The 20,048-nt window shown below is 40.7% G+C and overlaps 1 protein-coding gene and 1 long non-coding RNA gene across 55 annotated transcripts in view; one reads left to right on the top strand and one right to left on the bottom strand.

Moving 5' to 3' along the window:
• Positions 1 to 20,048, top strand: part of SORBS2 (sorbin and SH3 domain containing 2) — a 157,756-nt gene that overhangs the window by 91,907 nt on the left and 45,801 nt on the right. For 24 of the 50 annotated variants that reach the window (XM_077934249.1, XM_028744911.2, XM_028744905.2 and 21 more), the window contains 6 exons: positions 1,705 to 2,193; positions 4,876 to 5,017; positions 6,047 to 6,222; positions 14,782 to 14,848; positions 16,773 to 16,817; positions 18,742 to 18,919. In XM_077934249.1, the coding sequence (XP_077790375.1) occupies positions 1,705 to 2,193; positions 4,876 to 5,017; positions 6,047 to 6,222; positions 14,782 to 14,848; positions 16,773 to 16,817; positions 18,742 to 18,919 (1,097 nt within the window). The remainder of the gene's footprint in view (positions 1 to 1,704; positions 2,194 to 4,875; positions 5,018 to 6,046; positions 6,223 to 14,781; positions 14,849 to 16,772; positions 16,818 to 18,741; positions 18,920 to 20,048) is intronic. The other 26 variants (XM_077934257.1, XM_077934256.1, XM_077934253.1 and 23 more) reach the window with 4 other exon arrangements.
• Positions 371 to 20,048, bottom strand: part of LOC114604632 (uncharacterized) — a 105,939-nt gene continuing 86,261 nt past the window's right edge. For 4 of the 5 annotated variants that reach the window (XR_013394259.1, XR_013394260.1, XR_013394257.1 and 1 more), the window contains 2 exons: positions 18,322 to 18,539; positions 371 to 13,755 (listed from right to left, as the gene is read on the bottom strand). This is a non-coding gene — a long non-coding RNA (uncharacterized LOC114604632). Of the gene's footprint in view, positions 13,756 to 18,321; positions 18,540 to 19,269; positions 19,769 to 20,048 lie in introns of all 5 variants that reach the window. The other variant, XR_013394258.1, reaches the window with a different exon arrangement.

Here is a 20,048-nt window from a genome sequence, read left to right as displayed (position 1 = left end):
GCTTACAACAAAGTAAACAGGGATACATTCCAAGCACTACAAAAACTGTTTCATAATAGCACAGCAAAACAATAGCAACTATTATAACATACCCCCCCCAAAAAAATTCAGAGCTATAAATATAACATGATTACTTAAACAACATGCATCATCCCAAAGAAAAAATAAATAACAGTTTCACCTTAATCCAAAAAAACACCATTCCCATGATGTTCTTCAGTCCCTTCCCTGCAGAAGCTTCTTATAGTGGGGAAGCTGGAAACACCCCTCCCATTATGTTCCTGATGACACTGTTACAGATTTTATAAATTAGACCTAGAAGTTACATACATACATACATACATACATACATACATACATACATACATACATTTATTAAATATTTTGCTATATTAACTGCTTAGGAACATCAAGTTTCCTCTGAGTTGTCTACCCAGCTGCCTTCAAGGTTGTATATTAACTTTCTGTGTACCTTTTGAGTAGCAATGGTGATTACATCAGTCTTGGGTTTTTACCAAGTGAGCATTTTCCATGGTAGCTTCACTTCCCAACCCCACTCGCTCTTTTTGTTTTCTAGGAGTATCAGTGCTATTTAGGTACCATTATTTTGCCTTCATTCTTAAAAAGAATAGTTTCCTCATTTTTAGTCAATCAGCTCAGAGTCATCAGTCTGCTGACTTGTGAATTCTAGACTTTACATTTTTTTAAAAAAAAAAAGTTCAACCTGCAGCACAGACATTTGCAAATTTGAAGTTGTGATTTCTTTTAATTGTAAAAAAAGTTTTACAAAAACTTACTTTGTACAAGAGAACTTCCTTTTAAAGTATACTGAAGTCTAGGTTTTAGGTCACTTCAGAGGCCTGGTTTATTGAGTGCTACTGAGTGTTGATCCCAATTTGTTTATAGGGAAAACGGACAATGCTAGCTATCTATGCTTTCCGATTTGTTTTTGTCTTTAGGGAGGCTAGATATTGTTGCCTTAAGCAAATGTTACCCCACACTTTCAAGTGCATTTCTCTATCACTTCCCTTATTGGAAAAAGTCACTCTGGCATAAAATGGTTTTGTTGCACATGGTGCATGGATATTTGAGCAGGTGGGCAGGGATACATATGAAATGGGGCATAACCAGGATTCGGTCCTGCTTTCGCTTCATTGTGTAGAGCCCCCTTCCTATGCATAGTGTGTGAAAGCGGCTATTATTGTGATACATTTTACCATTGGCTGAGAAGGTCAGCTGCCTAGTCCTAAAATGAGACACTTTGGTTACTACTATGGAAATAGTGATATGGCTGAGAATTAAGCTTACTATTGGCCCAAAGGGCAATTCCAATTTTGCATATGGGAAGAAAAACCTTTTAAGGTTTGTGGCAGATAAACAGGCGGAACACTATTTGAATTAAACGTCAAACAATTAAAATCTTGGAAATGAACATCAGGCTTATTCCAACACACTGTAGTTTCTGGCATTGCTTCCCATTAATACTTGACAAATTCACTTACTGTGTTTTCTTTTGTAATACAGAGTTTGTTTATTTCCTAATCTATTTGACTGTGTACTTCCTAAGACTGCTAGAAAACACATGGTGTGTGGGTTTTTTTGATTTCTGAGAACTCTTGTACACAACAAAAGGGTAAGGAAAAGAGTAAAAAATAAATAAATTTAGTAATATGTTTATTTGTTCTTTTGTTTCTCAAAACTCAGCTTGGAAACCAGAAAGTAACTGCCAATGTGATGGAGGTAAATGCTTCACAGACACACAGACAAACTTCAGCAGAAGCTTCGCCACTGCCTCCTTCACCACCTCCTTCATTGGTATCGATTAACAGACCCTCTCTCTCACCCGACAGTGGCACCCACCCCGTAACATCATTTATTTTGCCAACACGGGATGATTTTTGGCCGTCACGCTTGTATAGAACCCTGGCCCTTTCACGTTTTTCATACGCATACCCTTTCCTAGCTCCTGACAGTACTATCCACAGGACTGAAACGGCCTCTGTTATGACCGACTCAGCCATGAGTGAGTACTCCTCTCGCCCGGTGAGCGAGTCCTCCACTGCCATTCTAGATGATCTCCAGAGCTGTAACTATGATACTACTGACTGTTCTGAAACACCTTCCCCAACCTTGAGCCAGATGTCTGCTGTGTCAGATGCCACCACCTTAACCACCACTGCTGCCAGAGCTCATGTAATTATCCTTCCTCTTTCCTCCTCCCATTTTGTTCAACCAGGCTATCAAAGTGGAAAAGAGATAACCCTTGTTCTTGTCCCTTTTACTCGATGAGCATGCTGGAAATGGCCTACTCAGGTTCTATAACTTTCCTTAATGGGAACATTTCAAACTCGCTACATGTAAACGCAATCTAAATTTGCTGATCAATAATCCCAGTACTCTGGAGGAGTGATGCTTCCTGTGATAGATGTGATGGTAGCTTCCTAGCTTCCTTGGATAATTAGTCAGAAGCCTGAAGTGCTCCTGAATCGCTCGCTACATAACAAGTAGTGTTTGGAATACTCTTCCTCAGGGAAGTATCAGCTCTTAAATATTTATTATCCTCATTTTCCCAGGCCTTAAAAAGGCTGAACATTATTTTATCTGCTGCACTGCTTTTTAATTATATTGTGTTTAATAATTATTGTTTTATTCTGGATTTTTAAAAATACATGACAGTATTATTTTAATTTTTTACAATTTGTAACAGTACAGATAATTAAAGTATTCATAGTTAAGGCTGAGGTATAATAGTATTTTTTACAATACCTGTTTTAATTTTAACCTTCTATCTAGAAGTTCTGATCCATCAATTTAGAGGCAGGTTGTGGAGACAGGTAGGTTTGTGTGTGGTGGTGTGGTGAACAAGAAGCACAAGTCACCTGTGTTCCTTGTTTCTCCACAACATCCTCTCACCCCATTTGGATCTTTCCTACCTAAGAAATACACAAGCAGCCTATCAGGGAGCATGGATCCCACCGAAGTGTGAGAATTGTAGAAGTTGTCTTTTGGTTGTAATGGTGGTGCAATGAAACAGGAAACACAAGACACACACAGTTCATTTTGGAACAGTGCAACAGTCAAAGCAGCTCATAGTAGCGAGGGAAAAGTACTTTGCACATTCTTGGAGATGCTGTCTCATTTATCTCTGCTCCTTATGTTCCAGTGCCAAGCATTGGCAGTACAACAGACTCTTTGGGGATTTGCTCTGGAAAACTCTTGCTCAAATTAAGCCCTGAACGAATCTTGTAATGGTTATTCTTCAGTCTCACTGTGCTAAAAAGGAAGTGACATTTGGAATATAGGCAGAACTATCTTAAGATGTTAGATAAATGCACATGCAGATAGAATGCTCAAACAGAATGTTAGTACAACTACAAACCTGTCAGAAACTACTGAGCGACCACTATGATGTATGATGTATGCCTCAAAAATGGATTTTAAGGTGTTTGATTAGTATAGCACTTAACCCAACATTATCTTCCATTAGCAGTGATCACTGACTGCATGAGTTTGCTTCCGATTTTCACTTTTTCTCCAACTAACATTTCCCCTCTTAAGCATTCTTGTCTTCCAGGAATAAAACTATGGATATTCTGACATTCACTTGCTACAAAATGTATTGTTTCTTTTCTTTTCCAGGAATGCATTTTCTTTATTCTTGTCACTTCCCTTCAACTGTTTAAATACACTTGTCCTTATGTATAACTCAAAAGTCTAATACATGTGATATATACATATATGAGTTAAAATCAGCAACTTGCTTAGTTAATTTCAAATGAAGCATCCTATAGATACAGGTCACACTCTTAAAACAAGCTGGAATATCTAATATTTTATAGGTCACTGTATTACAAGATAATAAAACAGTAGATTCTAGAAGACTTTTCTGAATGAAAAGCCGTTATAATCCAGTATCATGCTGTAAGGGTTAACATGACAAATGTAAATGGAATCTTTGGTATACTTAAACCAGAATGCTAGAACTCAGTGGGATTTTAATCCAAGTAAATGGGTACAAGGTTAGAAAGTTTGCATGACTTCAGGATGTGACCTCCTTGCTATACATGAGGTTACAAGTCAACCAGAAGTGCTAAGGAAAAGCAAGTTGGTGCATCACACAAAGTAAGGTTTCTTCATCTATAGCCATCGGTTTCTAAGGCTGCAATCCCACACATACTTACAAATGAGCCAAACCCCATCGAAGTTAATGGGGTTGATTTCTGAGTAGACATGCACTGAAAAAAAGCTTTTCAGTGTGTGTTCTTAATAAACCAAAGCATGCCCAAATATTGGCAATGACTTATTCCCCCCCCCCCCAAAAAAAGGCAAGATGTGTGACAGAATTCATTGCCTAGGATGTTAATCACATAACAATGGATTACTTTGGCCATGTATTATATTTTTAGAACATGCTGTGGGTTAAACTTGACCATCACATCTAGTTTGCATCCAGATTCTGGCCACAATATTTGAAGGAGATTTCAGCTCTTCTTCCTGGCATCTTTTTTCTTTGTCTTCAAGTGAATGGCAATAAGATTTAAGCACTTGGAAATGGAAGAGAAAATTGCCTTCAAGAGAAAATTGGAAGTGCAAGTTTTACTGTCTCTTTCATTTTGTACTGCTTTGACCTAAGACTTTCTTGATGCCTTCCCATAATTCCAGCATGCTGTTTTTTGTAGGGGGAATAGAACAGGGTTGCATAGGGGACATAATCCTGAACACGGACTGTTATAGCTAAGAATCTGACAGCTGGATCTTTGCTAAAGGGATAGCAATTCATTCTTCACCTTCTGTACATGGATGGTAGGATTTGGACAGTTCTAGGATTAATTTACTGGGATGTGATTTTTGCTTTGTTTCTTTTCTACCTCTCAGGCTCAGATAACAGTGAATGGGAACTCTAGTTCAGCAACCAGTCCCATGAGCCACTTTCAAAGGCCTTTTTCCCCTTCAGGATATTCCCCACCAGTCTCACTCAATTCAAGCCTGGTTCTCCTGCAACAGAGCAGAACAATGGGTGAGTTCCCACATAAACAAATAACATACATTTATTTAAAAATGTATACACTGAATAATACTAGGGCTGCAATGAAATGTCCCTCTGAATGACACTGCTCCCTTTGTAAGCCATGAATCTGGAGGATATTTCTCTGATTTCTGCAGGGGATAATGTGTGCAACAGAAAAACATTTTCTTAAGCTATGGTGGCAGGGGTGTGTGTGTATGTGTCGCTTTTATATTGCTGGCAGCAGCAGTAGAAGCATCATAGCTTTGCTGTCAGCAGAGTTGCTGATTTGGGTCCCAGACCGTGGGTGCTTAGCACTGTGTGCTGCAACGTGAAGCTGTCACATTGCTCTGTGTGCCACAGCTGCCTTCTGGTGCCACTTCTGTGCCTCCGCAGTGGTGGCAGAGCATGTGTGCATGTCCACGCCCACAGTGGGCCCCGACAGAAGCCCTACAACGGAGGGCGAGACCCTGGCCCAGTCAGTGCCGCAGGCCAGGCACCCACAGTGAAAAGTTTGCAGGCACACAGCAGGGCCCCCTGGAGTTGGTGCCAGTGGCTGTCAGTGACCCAGCCACCATTTTCTTAACCCCTAAATTACCCAGAATCATTGTCATCCCAAGGCATTTTATGGGGGCATGTGAGGGACACTGCAAAGATATAGGTGCTGCCTCCTGTTACCATCTGAGCAATACGTTCCCAATAACTGAACTCATAATATAGCAGAAATAAATGTTTGCCCCTTATAAAATATCAGGGAAATGGAAAGGGTGGAATGAGGTGGGTCAAAAAGTTTCTAAAGATTCTAAAAAAACACTAGACATTACACATCTGGAACCTTCTAGAAAGAAACAGAGCATGTGGTGTGCTACGGAGTTTGAGTCCCCCTGAGCACAGAGGCCCAATTCATCCAATATCTAGTATCATGAAGCATCTTCCTAATCCTGTGTCAATTTGCCACATTGAAAGTGCCTAGTCTGATAACGGAGGTGAAGCATGTTAATTAAATGGTTATACAGCGCTGTGTTAACATTATCTTTGTAGAATCCGCAGAGACATACTCACAGCATGCTCATTCTGTTGGCGGCAGCAGTACCACCAGCACAATACCAATCTGCAGAACTTCGGAGGAAGAGAAGAAAGTCACAGTCATTAAAGCACCACATTATGCAGGGATTGGCCCAGTCGATGAATCAGGAATCCCAACTGCAATTAGAACGGTAGGAAATGTTGAGTGAGTGTGGCTCTGTGTGTGTGAGTGCATGAACACGTCGTACAATGAATTGATTGTTGGTAATGGCTTTTTCACATTCTTCTAGGCTTATATAATGTGTAATAGAATGTGCATAATCAGGGGACTCATGATTATAATTCTGTGAGTAGTGGGGAAAGGGGGAGGCTGGTGGTGTATAATTGGAGAGCCTTGACTTTTTTTTTACTTTTCATTGTAAAGTTGTGAGAAGATCTGCCGCTTTCTCTGTATTTTGTTTTCCTTTCCTTTCCTTTGCTCCACCTTTCCTTCTTTTGTTTATTTTGCCTTTGAAAAGTTTCCTAAAGTTTGGTGCATTTTGTAACTTTTATCAAGATGTCCTTGCATGCCTAATCCTTCCTTGTATTCATGAGTTAACAGTTATAAGATGAATTAATGTACACACACACACACACACACACACACACACACACCAGGCAATCATTTATTTAACCATTATCACCAGGAAGCCCAGTGCAGAACTAGCTCTCCTTTGCTGAGCGGGTGGAAAAAGCTTTCGGGTCAGCTTTGACAGCTTGCCACTAGTTAGTGCTTGAGTGCTTTCAGGATGCCACACTGAAGTGTTTTGTTTTTAGCTATGCTGAAGCATTCTTTCCACGCTGCTGCCCCGGCATCCCCTTCTGGCCGGTCCAGGCGGCAGCAGTAGCAGCTGCAGCTCTTGTAGGGAAGGAACTGTTTGCCGGTCTGAAGGAGTTCTTGCTGCTGCTGCTGCTGCTGCTGCTGCTGCACTGGCTGAATGAAACGACTAGGAGCCAGGATGAAGGCAGCAGAGCCCTTGCAGGTGAACTCTTTGGGAGGTGCAAGGATATTGCAGCTGTGGGTATACTTTGCCGGCCAAGACCAACATACGGGGATGTGGCGTTGCCAGGAACAGATTCAGTGGAGAGGGGAACAGGGTGGGGTGGGGTGAGAGAGAGAAATGGAATTGATGGAGAAAAAGTGATAGGGAAAGACTTCGCTCTAAGTGGTAAGACTGTGGCTTTTAAAAAGAATAAGGGAGGGGAGAAGCTCAGTCAGTTCTTGCTTCCTTTTACCATGGTTGTGATCTAGCTAAGTCATGTAAAGTGGTTTTTTTAAAATGACTAACTCTCACTATAACAATTCTGAAGACATTTCCATCCCATTTAACAGAGGCAGATCCCTCTGTGTCTTTTTAAAAGAATCACAGACTAATCAAATAGGATGGCTATTAGTTATATAAGAGCATGAATTAAAATCCTCCCAACTGTACTTAATGGGCCTGGCCCATTGCCAGCTATATATTTAAGCCTCCAGATTCTCTTGATCTCTTTAAGATTGGCTATGAAATTCCTCCCATTTTTGGATAGCTGTTTCTATATAAAAACATGTTTTTAGCTTGTAGAACTATTATTGCATAAAATGTTATAAGCCGATGTGATTTAAGACATGCACAATGCCGTCCTAGGCATGCTCATTCAGAAGTAAGTCCTACTGGCCTCAATAGGACCTACTCCCAATTAGGCATGTATAGAATAGCAGCTACATAGTTTGCTCAGAATGTCATATAAACAAAGAGGTATGTGTTAAGTGACCACAGATACACAAACTAGATAAGTTGGAGTGCTTAATGCTCTGCAGCATCAGTTACTTTTTAATTTTTACTGATTGCATATTCATCTTAAGATCCATGCAAAACAGCACAAGTGTTTCAGATGCAATTGTATTGGATCATATATCACTGTACTTGTCCATACATCTTGCTGAGTTCAACAGGGCTTAGTACTGTTGTTGTTGTTGCTGCTGCTGCTGTGTTCTGTAATTTAGTACAGAGAAAACTGTGCATTATCATGCACATCTTTTTAGGAGGGATGGTAAATAATCAAGTGTAAACCACATTTCTGCCTGAGTTACCAATCCAGCTACAGTTAGTCTGCAATTCTAGGTACACTTACCAAGGAGTAAGCACTGCTGATCTCAATTGAAGCTTCTTTGTAGCTGTGCACAAGATCACACTGTCAGTCACTGTTTCACTTTCAGTGAAGCCAGCGGAGCATATTAGTTATTGTGATTAACTTAAATTTCATCTTGTCAGTTAGAAATTAGAATGGAAATTGGGAGATTTGATTTTTAAAGGAAATTTTGCTAATCAATTTGGCTTTTTTATTCAGTGTAAATATGCCCTAAATCAGGCACCAGTTGTCTAGTTGATATACTTTCTCCTTTTCAAGTGGTTTGCTGAGCTTGCACCTTCGCTGGGAAATTGGTATGCTTGTTAACATTCCAGCAATGTGTCTGAATGAATCATAGAATACCAATGTGCACAGATGTCAGATGTGCCTTTAAAAAGTAGCATTGAAAGCCACCCATAATTGACAATGGTGGATCAGTTTTCTAGCTGTTCAAGTGGATATAATCGCTTCTGTCTTATCTGGATTCATCTGAAGTTCTCCTTCATCCAGCCCATAACATTTGCACAAGCACCTAACTTCAGCTCCCAGATCCAGTTTGAAAGAAAAATAAAGCTGAGAGTGCTCAGCATATTGTTGACACTGCACTCCATATTGTCTAATGATCCCTCCCAGCAGCTGTATGTGCTTACTATAAAAAAGTATTGTAGATAAGATAACATTTAAGTAGCGGACACTTAACAATTTGAGGATCAAATGCATTGCCCACTAGAAATAATTTGGTTGCAATCCATTAACTACTTTCAGATTCTGTAGACATTTCTTTTTTAAAAAATGATTTACAACAGGAACACACATATGCACACAATATGTTGGAAGGGATGCAGAGATCTTCCCAGGGGATTGTGTGCCTATTTGGCAGAACTCGGTACTCCAACCACAGCGGAAGATTGCTTTGAACACAATTCTCCATCAAGCTGTTCCTTTATTGACATTAAGATTGCCATTTGTAAAATTGTTTTGCAACAGCCTCGGATTCCTACTGGAGAGTGTCCATGGCATCACTGATGGGAGGAAATGACTTACTCATTTTTTTATTCTGCCTTTTAATTTTGCATTGGCTGGCAGTGTATTCATTGGTCTCTGTTCATTCATTCTAAGCTGAGTACAGATTGGCATAGACCAAGAAGCTGAGCTGTTGGGCAGTGTAGATTGCAGCAAGGAAGCAATTCCTACTCAGTGGCATCCAGGAGTGTCAACTTGAATATAATATTGGGGGGGCAGGGAAGCCCCACTCTGCGTAATTGATCACAAGTCATGGCACACACACACATACCATTTGAATGGTAAAGCCCATCAACTTGGGGGGGGGGGCAAATGGACCTCAGCCCCTAGGAGTTGGCTCCTATGGTGGCACCACGAAAGGCATCTTGGCCAAGGGAAACCTATAAACTGGAGATGGGGCTTCCTTCCGTATATTTTAAAGGTGGCAGCTGCAGAAGATGGACTTGTGCACACTTCAGATGCAAAATGCCAAGCACCAAAAATTGTATAAAAGCTATCCTTAGGAAAACCAGAATGTGGAATTTGCTCTTTATTGAAAGGACAGCGTCTATTCAGATATTAAGCTTTTCCTTAGATTTCATTCTGTCCATTTGTAGGAGCATAAATATTGTAAGCATGCTTGTCTATGTGAAGTGAGAAATCTAGCTTCTTCATAAAGCAAAGCTTAGCGGCAGTAAAGGGAGGTTTCAGCAGTATAGTAAATATGTCTACTGTATACTGGGCCAGTTTTTGAACAAAGATATCTTTCAGCCAAGAGTTTGGAAATGCATATTTTTGCAGCATGTAATGCCTGCCCATTTAAGAACCCTGGTCACTTTCCAAGAGCTTACAGCAATTAAGCTCACTGTCAGCCTCTGACATAGAAAACCAAATTTTCAACCTTGAGTAACTAGTTCTTCTAGGTAGATCTACAAGGCGCAGCTTAGACAACTACAGGTGCCCTATAGTGAATTACATCATTGTCATTTTTATACTCTGTGTTAACGTTTGGTCATTGTACCATACTCCAAAGAGCTGGAGTGCTAAGTAAATTGAAAATTAAGATAAAGATATCTACATTCATGTTATACACCCAGTTTCAGATACTGCGTCATCTTAAAAGACTCCAATATTTTGGCTATGTAAATTTTTATGTTTCATTTCTTTAAAAAAATTCCGTATCATATATGAGAATGTGTATTATATCATTTCTTTAGTTTTTGGCTGAGGACTCATCAAAATGTATTCCAAGTATAGTTACAGATACTCAATTATTTTAATGCAATACATGATAGTTTTCTGTATATTGAGCAAGATAGACAAGCAAACTATGCAGCATTCAGTTAGATGCAATGTACTAAAATAATGGGAACCAAAAATTTATGCAAGTCAGTTATTTCAGATTTAGAAGCAGCTTTTGTATGTAGAGGTCTTTGGAAAGTATATGTAGAACACTGAATGTGAAATATTAGGATATGATGTGCAGATAATAGAGGGATACAGACTTCAGATCAAAATAGAATTGTGTTGTCTGACATTTTATCAAGATCATAGGATTATGCATTACAGGGAAGGAATGAGTGTACAAATTTGTTATCTTTGCAGCTTGCATGCATCACTGTTTAAGGTGGTTTTGCAACTGGCTTTTGGTGTGCTCTGTTTCATTTTTTTACTGGCACTACTCTGCATTTTTAGAAGTTGTGATCCTTTAGGTTGCCATGAATGACCATGCAAAAAACGTCCTTGTGCACCAGAAATGCAGCCCAGGTTTCTCAACCACTTGTTCCCCAAAATGGGCAGTTTTGTAGCCAGCTTGCACTGTATGTTTTCTTAAAGCTGTGTCTGTAGGTGGCAGACTTCGAGATTAGCTGTTTTTCTTATAAATAAGTCTTATTTTGCTTCATCCATGATACTTGTACAGACAGATGATGAATTTTCAGGAATAGAAAAGGTTTACTGTCAGTTGAACATAGTGGACTTTGAAAAAAAAATGAATGCTACTGTTAACATAATTGATGTCATTTCTTGTTGTCTTATGATTTTCCCCCACTGACCCATTGAATATTTAAATGCTGTCACCTAATTTATGAGCAACCCAATTTCTCTTTCCAAAATAAACTTAACTTTTGCCAGTGCTTGGTATGAGTGTTTGCAAAAGGTGCTTGTTAAACACTTGCTTGTAGGACTGCAGAACTCAGGTCAGCTAGAACCCCAGATATAAGGGCTCATTCAAACCTTATCAAAATAGAGAGGCTAATGCCCTCATCCCACACAGGTCTTCCTGCAGTTTCCCCCATGGAAACTTCCACAGAAAAACCATTAATATTTGAAGTTCGTCAAAGTTACCAACATGTCCCTTAGATGCATTGACAGTGAAGGAATTCTGGCAAGTGATAAATAACACCCCACCACTTCAGCAGCCAGTAACATGGTGCTAAGATGGGGAGAAGCACAATGTGATGCTAAGCACTATGGAAAGATAAAGAATTGAATGCAGTATTGCCACACATGCACATATACCAATGACAAACTAGAATCCACTATTGTGTCCAGCTTCAACATTGGTTCTAAGCATTGCCTGTTTCCCTACCTTTTAAGCTGATGGATTTAAGATTATTTTCTTCCATATTGTTTTCAGTGGAACAAAATAAGCTTACATCCATGCACAGCTTAGTTGTGCATTTACAAGATTCCCAGGATTTGGTAATAAGAATTTTTAAAATACCCTACACTATATCCAATTATAATGCTTTTTTAAAAAAAAGTAAATGGTGAGTATATTGGCTGTGCCTACAAAGAGAATAAAAGATGCTTGCTGTCAATGGATTTGACTACCACTACAAAGGATCTTATCTAGAAAAGAATCGAGCTGCAAGAAGTTTTGTGTAGCTACTGGATTGTGTGTGTTTTACTTTAAACCAACAATCCATTATAATTGCTTCACGGTCAACCTTCTGATTATTTGTACGACAAAGAGGCCTTTCATTTATGTGTGAATAACTAAATCCGGTCCATCCGGATTTGTTTGACTTAAGCAGTGTTGGAATACTGTAGCTAGCTTTTCTGTTTTTTAAGTGGGCTTTTGCCCAGAGAAAATTAGAAGCCTGTTTGCACAAAGCATTGCTTGATTATGGATTGTTACAAAGGCTAAACAGAATGTAGGGCAAAGAGGAGACTCTCCACTGAGAAGAATAAATGCCTCCGTTAGCTGTGAATTTCCTCATTGATCATCACTCCACGGCATTTATTTCTTCAAGCCTCTCAAACAATACTTACATCTCTTCCTTTTTTTACATCGTTGCTACAGTCTGATTTTATAATTGTGGTGCTTAATTCTTTTACATCAAAGGAATTTGTCCAGCAATTCAATACATTTCAGTGCAACTGAAACTGCATGCATTGGTGGATAACGCTAACACTTAATTTAATTATTTGCCTTTGTAGTAATGACGAATCTTCATGTAGTGCATTCCCACCATCCCTCCTTTATTTAGCCCCAATAAAAGGTGGCTTTTCCTCCATGTGCTTAGTCTGTGTGTAGAGAGATGGCAGGACTATTCCTGTTGACCATTGGAGCACCCCACTGGCCCTTCCCTCAGCACATGCATGTTCACAGCTGATGCATCCTCAGATGATCAGGGCTCCCAGTAGCACTAGGCTGATAATCACATAAGCACCCATTTTAACTTGATATATGTTGAGGTAGGAGCAGTCACCCAGTCCTGCGCTTCCCCCTACCCCTCTCAATGTAATCACATGAAATAGGACCTATGAAGACCTGTTGTGCTAGATCATTCATATTATATTTAGCCCTTCTTGCTGAAAACAAAGGAAAGGACTAATGCTTCACAAAGACAGTTATCTATAAAGATGAGTTGTTATTCCCCACCCCCCTTCCAGCTGATACTGAAAGCACTTGAGGAGCTTACTGGTTTTCCAGTTGGAACCCTTGGTAAGGCTTGATTTGGTACTGCTCCCCATTCTCCCAAGACAAGAAACCTTTCCTTGGATAAAGCAGGGGTGAGCCGAGTTGCTTTCTCAACAACCCATGGAGTAGTTTACTGTTCAGAACCTGAAACATGGATACAGTGGTACCTCGGGTTAAGTACTTAATTCGTTCCGGAGGTCTGTTCTTAACCTGAAGCACCACTTTAGCTAATGGGGCCTCCTGCTGCCCCCGTGCTGCCGGAGCACTTTTTCTGTTCTTATCCTGAAGCAAAGTTCTTAACCTGAAGCACTATTTCTGGGTTAGCGGAGTCTGTAACCTGAAGCGTATGTAACTCGAGGTACCACTGTATTTGGATCCTTTCCAACCTTGTTTACATTTCTGCCAAAGGCAAAATGTAACTCTGCTAGTCCTACTGGACCTCTTGGCAGTCATCGTCGTCATCAACCATAGTCTCTTCCTCGGGTCATCTGGCCAGAGTGAGACCCGAGGATGCAGTGCTATGGTAGTGCCGGTCCTTTCCAAAGGGATGAGCACAAAAAGCAGTACTGGGGGACTTCACTCTATGGCCTTTGGCCTGCGAGATGCCACAGGATTCCATTCTGTCCCACACTGACATGAAGCCCTGGGGAGAAATCATATGGAGGTTAGAGTTAAGATGTCGTTGGTATGCTGATGACCTCTCATTGTAGGGAGTCTGTAGAAATCCTGAACAGAGGTTTGGAGTCAGTTTGGGGATGAATGAAGGCAAATGAGTTGAACATAAAGGTCCTGTAAGTCCTGTAAATCTGCTGATCTGGATAGAGCTATATGGCTAATGCTGGATAGGATTGTACTCCCACCAGGTGCACAGTTTAGAGGTTATCCTGGACTCAGCTCAAGGTTGGCTATGTTATGCTCCCACTCATTTGAATATTCAAGCAACCCCGCTTCAAATGCTCATTCCATCCCTAGTTTTCTAGTCCATTATTTTCCACAGAATTATTTCTTTGGAGCAGTTCTGAAGGTTATCCAATCCAGTGCCTTGAAGTACTGAGATATCAATCAAATCCGAACATTCCTAATGAAGGAGACATTAAATAGTACTGCAAAAGACAGAGCTATATCATCTATGACCTATTAAGCCAAACACAACCTGAGAGTTGGTCTTGCTCCCTATATGCTGGTGCAGTCATTGCAGTTACCAGGAGAAGCATGTCTTATGGAGTCATGTCCCCAGTGTGGTGACATGGGCCTGGACTTTTAGTATGGAACTCCCTTCAGGTGGCTAACAGACAAGTACTTTTGAGATTTTGGTGCCTATTGGAGAGATTTTTATTCCAGTAGGCATGCAGAGAAGGCGAATCCCCACCTGGTCATTATCAACTCTGGAGCAGTTTAATGATTATTTAATAGGTTTACATATTGAATTGAGATTTTATTATTGTTCGTTCCTTGCTTTTGAGGTTCTTTTCTGCAAATAAGGTGATTTTTAAAATCACATTATTATTTTTGTATTATTAATACACCCATCAGCTAAGTATGAGGACCCGTCAAAGGAGTAAACGACCCTCCTAGTTACCTCTATTGTACATTAATTCAAACTATTGTATAACCAATTTAATCTTTGTTGTTGTTTTCTTGCTAATTGTTTAAACTTTGTCATTTTTAGACAGTTGACAGGCCGAAAGACTGGTATAAGACGATGTTCAAGCAAATACACATGGTTCACAAGCCTGGTATGTCCAACTTCCTCTCCTTGTTGTATTTTCATACATCTTGCTGTTTTGCTGTCAGATAATAATATATGCCAGTGGTCATTCAATAATAAAATACCAAGGTCCAGTAGGCACTTCAAGCCAAATAAGTATATTCAATACAGCTGGTGCATTTTTCTGTGGGGGAAACTTAAGGAATTCTCCAACAGAAATTAACATTTTTAAGAAGTACGGAAAAATAAGAGAGGCTACAATGAGTGTGTTAGGGAAACAAAGTAGCTCAGGGTTTTGTGTTCATCCCTTAGAATTAGCTTGGGAAAAATTTCATTGCTGTAATCCTGCCAAGGCAACAAATCAAATAAAGAGCTCTTCTTTTTTTTCTTCCTTTTATAAATTCAACAAAGTTAATGACAAAATGATCCTAGCCTAGGTATGGAGTCATTTGGTTCTCCTCATATCCACAAGCTATGGTTTAGTTATTGTAAAAGGAGTCGCTTTGCGTAGTAAGTACTGAGAATAATGTTTAATCCAAGAATAAAAGACAGTGACTGGTCCAGGGTTATGAAGTGAGTTTCATGGCTAAGCAGGATATTGATCAAATAACAGTTAATTTATTGATTAACCAAGCAATCCTGGAGGAGCAAAGGGGAGAGGGAGCTAAAAGATGGACGTGGCAGCCAAAATGGAAGCTGAGGGGAGCACTCTTGCTGGGCTTTTCAGCGCAGTGGATCACTATATTTTGTATCTACACCCTCCCCACCATCACCAAAAGCACTGGAGAAATTAGCTTCATCTGCTCCAGGTTAGCATAGATGAAGAGCCTAAATTCAGTCCCTCACACGGAAACAAAACATCCTTGAATCCAGTAGATCTATAGTTGATTTTGTTCTATTGTCATAATGCTCCACACTTTGGGGCCATAGGTTTGCTATCAAAATCAAGAATATCAAACGGGGGTAGCTTTCTATCCACCAAGCTTTCTGAGGGTACAGTAGGGAGCCTCCACAATCTCAGTCTATCCATCTCCACTAGCAAAGGACAAATACCTATGCCTTTTCCCAATTACACCCCCTCTGCAAACAGGCAATATCAGGAGGTCAGGACTGCCTTCTTAATCTACATATACATTACAATGGCACCATCTTCAAAAAAGCCTTTCTGGATGTGTGTGAAAGGTGATGCTGCCACCTGTTGCATTTTTAAATTCCTGTTTTAAAAATAATTAACATAAAACCCCCACTGCCAATTAATCAGGGCCATATTTAAGTTGATTAAATATTTATTGTAGATTAACTAACGAATCGGGACGCGGGTGGCGCTGTGGGTAAAAGCCTCAGCGCCTAGGGCTTGCCGATCGAAAGGTCGGCGGTTCGAATCCCCGCGGCGGGGTGCGCTCCCGTTGCTCGGTCCCAGCGCCTGCCAACCTAGCAGTTCGAAAGCACCCTCGGGTGCAAGTAGATAAATAGGGACCGCTTACTAGCGGGAAGGTAAACGGCGTTTCCGTGTGCAGCTCTGGCTCGCCAGAGCAGCGATGTCACGCTGGCCACGTGACCCGGAAGTGTCTCCGGACAGCGCTGGCCCCCGGCCTCTTGAGTGAGATGGGCGCACAACCCTAGAGTCTGGCAAGACTGGCCCGTACGGGCAGGGGTACCTTTACCTTTACCTTTACCTTTAACTAACGAATCAGCTAAATATTCCATACCTAACTGGAAGGGCCATAGCTCAGGGATAGAGCATATTGCTGTATTTGCATCTCAAGTGACAGAACAGCTGTATGCGATCCAGGATTGGTAGCATATGAGATAGACTCCTGAAGTATAAAGCTGGCTACAATTTGCTTGTTTGTTTGTTTGTTTGTTTTACAGTATTTGGGATGGTAGAGCTGCCTTGCTGTTCTAAGCGGACCAGTGTTGCACCACTATAACATTTATCTTTCTTTTTGTAGATGATGACACAGACATGTATAATACTGCCTATGCATATAATACTGGTAGGAATTATTCCTTCCCTTCATGAGTCTGTTCTCGTTAATTCTGGCGATTACCTAACCTTGTAGGCCCATCCTTCTTGTGCTTGTGTAACTGCAGTTTTTATTGTTGTGTTGTGGGATCTCAGTGTATTGTTGTCATTTCGTTATTTTCCTGACACCTGAATGATTGTGTGTGAATTCTTTTTCCAGCCAAATAACCCAAAATGTATTTTCAATGGTGACCTTCCAGTGCTTTGATTTTGTACTAATTTGGACAGATTCTGGCTTTGGGAACAATTTCAAAGCAGAGCTTGATTCCTAGCATAACCTCCATCAACATGCATTAGGGATGATAAAGGTAGTAGCTGAGTAGAATACTGCATTGTATGCATAAAACATGGGAACAATCCAAAGTCATATATTTTTGTGTCTCATTAATTTTAATATGAGAGAGTTAACACTGAAATAAATAAATTCTGCTCAGGGCTAAACTATACAGCAGGTGGGCAATTGTTATTTGGGCAATTGTTATATAACAACACATTGTCACATTTGGGACAAAAATTGCCTGCTTTCTGGCCATGTAGCCAGGAAGCATAGGAAAAGCCCCCTGCATCTGTAATTAATTAAAATAAATCCAGAACTGTATCTGCATGCTCTTCATTAAGTGTAATATGTAGTTTGGCGCTCTGTTTCATTGAATTTTCACTAGATCATCCCCTTTACCATGGGACAAAACATGAATCCAAAACTCAAGCTTCCACACTGTGCATTCCATTAAAACTGTCTGCACAAGTTCACATTACAATCCGCATAGATTCAGTCTTCACTTGCGAAAAAATTACATCTATGTGATCTGCTTGGGTGACTGTCCAGAACTAATGCTGATAAATATTATATTACTAACCAGAAATGCATTGTTACAAAATTAACAAAGGCAGGCTTAAATTCAAGCATGTGTGTATTTCTTTTTCAGTTTTCTGCTAGCAAGCAACCACCAAGATAACAATGGCAGCCAGCAGTAAATTATCCCAACTATGGCTGTGCCTCAAGGCATTTCCAGATTTTAGAGAAATGTGAACAGAACCTTTTATCCATGTATCAAGTCCACCTAGGGCGTGATAAACCACTTGCTTTGGACTGCAGAAATAGGGGTCCTGTCAAGCCATTGATACGGCCCTATACCCAGGTGGTGTGCTGCATTTCACTTTATGGTTTACAAGTTTTGCAAGCCATGCTTACCATGAATCAATATGGGGCTACTGGTACCAAAAACACTTTATTTAAATTGAACAATTGCCTAGAGGCACCCTTTTTATTAACTTTTAGGAGTATGTTGTTTGCCTCAACTTGATCTACTCTTTTGAACCTGGCTCCAGTTGATAGAGCTCAGGGTTCTAGTAAAAATCAAAGTAGATCCCTCAAGCCTGAAGTCTGCCCACTCCAGTCAAGACCAGTTGTTGAATTTAGTGGGCTTTACTTCCAATAAATGTGTTTAGGGACTGAAATGTTTGTCGTTACATACCCTTCTTCTCAAAGATAGGTCCACAAGTATCCTCTGTGTTGGGTATATGATGTGGAATCCAAGGTGACGGCGTACAAGTGGATGACTCTTTTGTTCTCATCCTGGGAGCCCTGGTCTTTGGAAATCTGCCCTTCTTGCTGCAGCCTTCCACGCCACATGCTAGTCTGTTCTAGAGGATGCCCCAGTCTCTAGGCGCCGATGTTTAGGGGTACAGGTTGCTGCAGAGGAAAAGAAGAAGCAGGAAAATTCCATTCTGTAAACTCTATTCCATTCATGGAACTGAGGATATAAGCCAAGAAGAACTACCATTAAATTCACATTAATTTTTTAAAACCCATAATTGAATGTGGCATATATGTATCATATCAAGTGATCTTAATAGTTATATTTTGGCTTTTTTCTGTTTTGTCATTTTATTAGGTAACTTCAGCCCATCCTTTTCTGCTCAAGCACACCCTGCTGCAAGAACACAGACATACAGACCGCTGACGAAAAGTACTTCTGACAATGGCACGGAGGCCTTTAAGGTCTCGTCCCCTGTACCTCCACCACCCCCAGCACCACCAATTCGCCCACGGCAACGATCTGCACCAGAGAAGTAAGCCTTGCAGCCATTTTGTAGCAGTCAATCTAGAAGCAGCAAATTCCATGAGGCATAATGTGAGAGGCATTATTTCAGGCTCTTTTAATGTGTAAAGCACATAAGAAGTATTTTTATACTTGCTGCAAATGCTTTTACACAGTGTGCCTTGCTTCACCATAAATAACTTAACAATCTAAACTGCTCCACTCACACCACAAAGAGCTCATAACCCACCTACTCTCAGTAGCCAGAAACATCATAACCAGACACTGGAGAGACCTGTCAGGAGTAAGCATGGACCAAGGGTATCAAATAGTATGGGAAGCAGCCTTATTGGAAAAACTAACCAATATACTTAAACTCACACAGGGACAAATAGAAGACGACGCCTTCACCTTGGTATGGCTCCCCTTTATCACATACACAGCCCAACAAGACAACAAGAATCCCCCGACCGCATACGAATCAATCTGGCTTTGTTGTTGTTTAGTTGTGTCCAACTCTTCGTGACCCCATGGACCAGAGCACGCCAGGCACTCCTGTCTTCCACTGCCTCCCGCAGTTTGGTCAACCATCTCGTCCTCTGTCGTTCTATTCTCCTTGTGCCCTCCATCTTTCCCAACATCAGGGTCTTTTCCAGGGAGTCTTCTCTTCTCATGAGGTGGCCAAAGTATTGGAGCCTCAGCTTCACGATCTGTCCTTCCAGTGAGCACTCAGGGCTGATTTCCTTAAGAATGGATAGGTTTGATCTTCTTGCAGTCCATGGGACTCTCAAGAGTCTCCTCCAGCACCATAATTCAAAAGCATCAATTCTTCGGTGATCAGCCTTCTTTATGGTCCAGCTCTCACTTCCATACATCACTACTGGAAAAAACATAGCTTTTACTATATGGTCCTTTTTAAGATGCTGTCTGGGTTTGTCATTGCTTTTTCAATCTGGCTAGCCTGATTCAAAAATACACACTCACACACAAAAACAATTCTCATTACAGCCAGCCAAAGACAACCAACCACACCCAACCTCTCTCACCACCAAGGAAATACAAGTGAATAGTAAGAGAACCCATACAAGTAACACTGACACAACCCCTCACACACACTAAGTAGAATAACCACCCCACCCCACCCCACTCGCCACTCCCCC

The sequence above is a fragment of the Podarcis muralis genome, chromosome 9 (assembly GCF_964188315.1).
Source record: "Podarcis muralis chromosome 9, rPodMur119.hap1.1, whole genome shotgun sequence".
In the NCBI taxonomy this organism is placed as follows: Eukaryota; Metazoa; Chordata; class Lepidosauria; order Squamata; family Lacertidae; genus Podarcis; species Podarcis muralis.
The sequence above is the reverse complement of the archived record's forward strand: the minus strand, read 5'-3'. Positions and strand labels throughout refer to the sequence as shown.